Raw genomic sequence first — 3,794 nt, forward strand, 5'->3', positions numbered from 1 at the left:
GTGTGTGTGTGTGTGTGTGTGTGTGTGTGTGTGTGTGTGTGTGTGTGTGTGTGTGAGTTCAGGTGTATCCCTCAATGACTGTCTGTTCTTCTGCTTACCGCTACAGTGTGGAACATGGTGGAGAGAACAGAATGAAACCTGGGCTTAGAAAATGTGAGTGTTGACTGCTGTGAAGAATATGACTAAGAATAAGTCTTAATTCAAGTTAAGTCAAAGTCAAAGACCAACATCATTACTTACTTGGTCATATTAAATACCAGCTGTAGTTCTACAGAAGCAGAAATCAGGGACACCAAAGTTTATAAAGAATTGCTTTGACTGTGAGTGTGTGTGTGTGTGTGTGTGTGTGTGCGTGCGTGCGTGCGTGCGTGCGTGCGTAATTAATGTGACTAAGTGTGTTTTATATTACCATACAGTATAACATATGATCATTCAACAAGTCTCAAGTTACCTAAACTTCTCCTTTTGATACCTAGAAACATCTACATGAAATGTATTAGTGAAAAGTGAGTAAACATTCTAATGTGAATGATGATGATTTCTAATATTGTGTCTGGTTTCATCCATCAGATGTCTGTGATCTCACACTGGACCTAAACACAGTAGACAGACGCCTCTCTCTGTCTGAGGAGAACAGAAAGGTGACATGGAGGAGAGAGGAGCAGCCGTATCCTGATCACCCAGAGAGATTTAAGAACTGTGGACAGGTGCTGTGTAGAGAGGGTCTGACTGGGCGCTGTTACTGGGAGGTAGAGTGGAGTGAGAGAGAGGCTGGAATAGGAGTGACATATAAAGGAATCAGCAGGAGAGGAGGGGTTAAGGACTGTTGTCTTGGATACAATGACAAGTCCTGGAGTCTGGTCTGCTATGACAACAGATACTCTGCCTGTCACAATAATAATCCCACGACCATAGACGTCCCCTCCTCCAGCTCCCACAGAGTAGGAGTGTATCTGGACTGGCCAGCCGGCACTCTGTCCTTCTATAGAGCCTCCTCTGACACACTGACCCACCTGATCACATTCACCTGCACATTCACTGAGCCCATCTATCCAGGGTTTAGGGTTTATGGTGTTGACTCCTCAGTGTCCCTGTAAATAATAACCTGTAAATTATTACCAGTGATCCACACACACACACAGACACACACATTGGACACACACACACACACAGACACAAACACTGGACAGACAAACACACACTACATACACACACACACACTGGACACACAAATACCTCACACACACACACACACACACACTGGACACACACACACACTGATATACACACACACTGGACAAACACACACACAGGACAAACACACACACACACTGGTCAAACACACACACACAAACTGGACAAACACACACACACACACTAGACAAACACACATACACACACACACACACACACACACACACACACACACACACACACACACACACACACACACACACAGTGGACACACACACACACACAGGAAACACACACACACAGGACACACTTGACACACACACACACTGGACACACACACACTTGACAACTCTCACACACATGCACCTCTTCCTATAATTGTGAGGACCATACCAATGTGATCATTTGTTGTAGGTCTTTAAGTTGAATAACAAATTGTACAATTATACATGGACATACGCTCCATAGTTGTACAAGTAAACAAGGATATATTGTACTTTTTATAATAAAACATACTTGAAACAAGAAAAGCTTGTTAATTGTGAAAACAGTTTGTTTATTGATTTCCTCTGTCAGGTTGATGTTAACCTGCGACTGGTTGAAACATGAAACAAATATGAAATGAAATACAAAACAATTAAATATGTGGAATTGAATTCAACAATTTGTACAATTAGTACAACAGAGTGTTGTGATGCAGGGTCACTATAGCAACAGAATGTTGTGATGCAGGGTCACTATAGCAACAGATTGTTGTGATGCGGCCCCGGTGGAATCTCTCCAGACCAGAGGACTGTCTTCTAGGAGAGGAACCCTGTGACGTCATCATCAGAGAGGGAGATTCTAGACACATTCTCTCTGCTCTCTCTCTGCTCTGCTCTCACTCTCTCTGCTATCTGCTCTCTCTGCTCTGCTCTCTTTGCTCTCTCTCAGCCTGCTTTCTCTCTCTGCTCTCTCTGCTCCCTGCTCTCTCTGCTCTCTCTGCTCCCTGCTCTCTCTGCTCTCTCTCAGCATGCTCTCTCTGCTCTCTATCAGCCTTCTCTCTCTTTGCTCTCTCTGCTCTCTCTCTGATCTCTGCTCTCTCTCTCTCCCTCTGCTCCCTCTGCTCTCTGCTCTCTCTCTCTGCCCTCTCTTTTCTCTCTCTCTGCTCTCTCTCAGCCTGATCTCTGCTCTCTCTCTCTCCCTCTGCTCTCTGCTCTGCTCTCTATCCCCCTCTCTGATTTATATCTCTCTGCTCTCTCTCTTCTCTCTGCTCTCTCTGCTCTCTGCTCTCTGCTCTCTGCTCTCTCTTCTCTGCTATCTCTCTCTCCTTCTGCTCCCTCTGCTCTCTGCTCTCTGTCTGCTTTCTCTCTCTGTTCTCTGCTCTCTCTGCCCTCTCTCTTCTCTCTCTCTCTGCTCTCTGCTCTCTCAGTCTCTGCTCTCTCAGTCTCAGCTCTCTCCCTCTGCTCTTTCTGCTCTTTCTTTCTCTCTCTCTTCTCTCTCTCCCTCTGCTCTGCTATCTCTCTGCTCTCTCTTTCTGTTCTCTGCTCTCTCTTTCTGTTCTCTGCTCTCTCTTTCTGTTCTCTGCTCTGTTCTCTGCTCTCTGCTCTCTCTTTCTGTTCTCTCTCTACTGTCTCTGCTCTCTCTCTCTGCTCTCTGCTCTCTCTACTGTCTCTGCTCTCTGCCTCTCTCTCTGCTCGCCCTCTCTGCTCTCTGCCTCTCTCTCTGCTCGCCCTCTCTGCTCTCTCTACTGTCTCTGCTCTCTCTTCTCTCTCTGTTCACTCTCTCTGCTCTCTCTCTCTGCTCTCTCTCTCTGCTCGCCCTCTCTGCTCGCCCTCTCTGCTCTCTCTTCTCTCTCTCTTCTCTCTCTGCTCTCTCTATCTCTCTCCCCCCAATCTCTCTCGCTTTATATATCTTAACAGGGGTGCAGTTTGGACAAGCACCACTTCATGGAAGTGTTAAACCGGAAATTCAGAAACTATTCAGACCCCTTGACTTTTTCACATTTTGTCACGTTACAGCCTTGTTCTAAAATGGATTAAAAAAATGTTTTCCTTAATCTACACACAATCTTCACACAATAAACCAGAATTACAGAGCAAAAACTGTGTATTTTATTTTTATGTGTGCAAATAAAACATGAAAAATATTTAGACATCACACTTCCATAAGTATTCAGACCCTTTACTAAGTACTGGAACACTAGCCAAACGTGATGAACAAAACGGAGCGATTTTTCATACACAAATGTGGTTCAAAGAGATTACAGTTTATAAGTGATGAAATAGGTACTAGATCACATTTTACCTAACTTCTAGGAAGGTACCGATGGGATTTACAAATAGCCCCACTTGGAATCATTTTGCATTGAAACAACAGTTTCAGTGGTGATAAAATACGTGGAGAAGTTGTTATTAGCGTCAAAAGACGGAAAATAAACGTATATGAGAAATCACCAACTTGGTAAAATTAGTTAGAAGAAAAGCAAAATGTAACATATTGGTGTTATCAATATCTGAGGGCAAGAATCAGACAACCTGGGATCAGGAAGAAACTATGCGTTCTGTGCATGGCTAAAAAAAATTATCGCATTCTCAGGAAAAGTAAGGGGATTTTAGTTT

At 44.1% G+C, this 3,794-nt stretch overlaps 1 protein-coding gene across 3 annotated transcripts in view; it reads left to right on the top strand.

Annotated features, from left to right (window-relative positions):
* LOC135568505 (NLR family CARD domain-containing protein 3-like) overlaps positions 1-1,456 on the top strand; it is an 18,938-nt gene extending 17,482 nt beyond the window's left edge. The window contains exons 9-10 of one of the 3 annotated variants that reach the window (XM_065015294.1): positions 107-153; positions 571-1,456. In XM_065015294.1, coding sequence (XP_064871366.1) covers positions 107-153; positions 571-1,097 — 574 coding nt within the window. In that variant the 3' untranslated portion in view covers positions 1,098-1,456. The remainder of the gene's footprint in view (positions 1-106; positions 154-570) is intronic. The other 2 variants (XM_065015295.1, XM_065015296.1) reach the window with 2 other exon arrangements.
* The last annotated feature ends 2,338 nt before the right edge of the window (positions 1,457-3,794 follow it).

The sequence above is a fragment of the Oncorhynchus nerka genome, unplaced genomic scaffold, assembly GCF_034236695.1.
Source record: "Oncorhynchus nerka isolate Pitt River unplaced genomic scaffold, Oner_Uvic_2.0 unplaced_scaffold_1536, whole genome shotgun sequence".
Lineage (NCBI taxonomy): Eukaryota > Metazoa > Chordata > Actinopteri > Salmoniformes > Salmonidae > Oncorhynchus > Oncorhynchus nerka.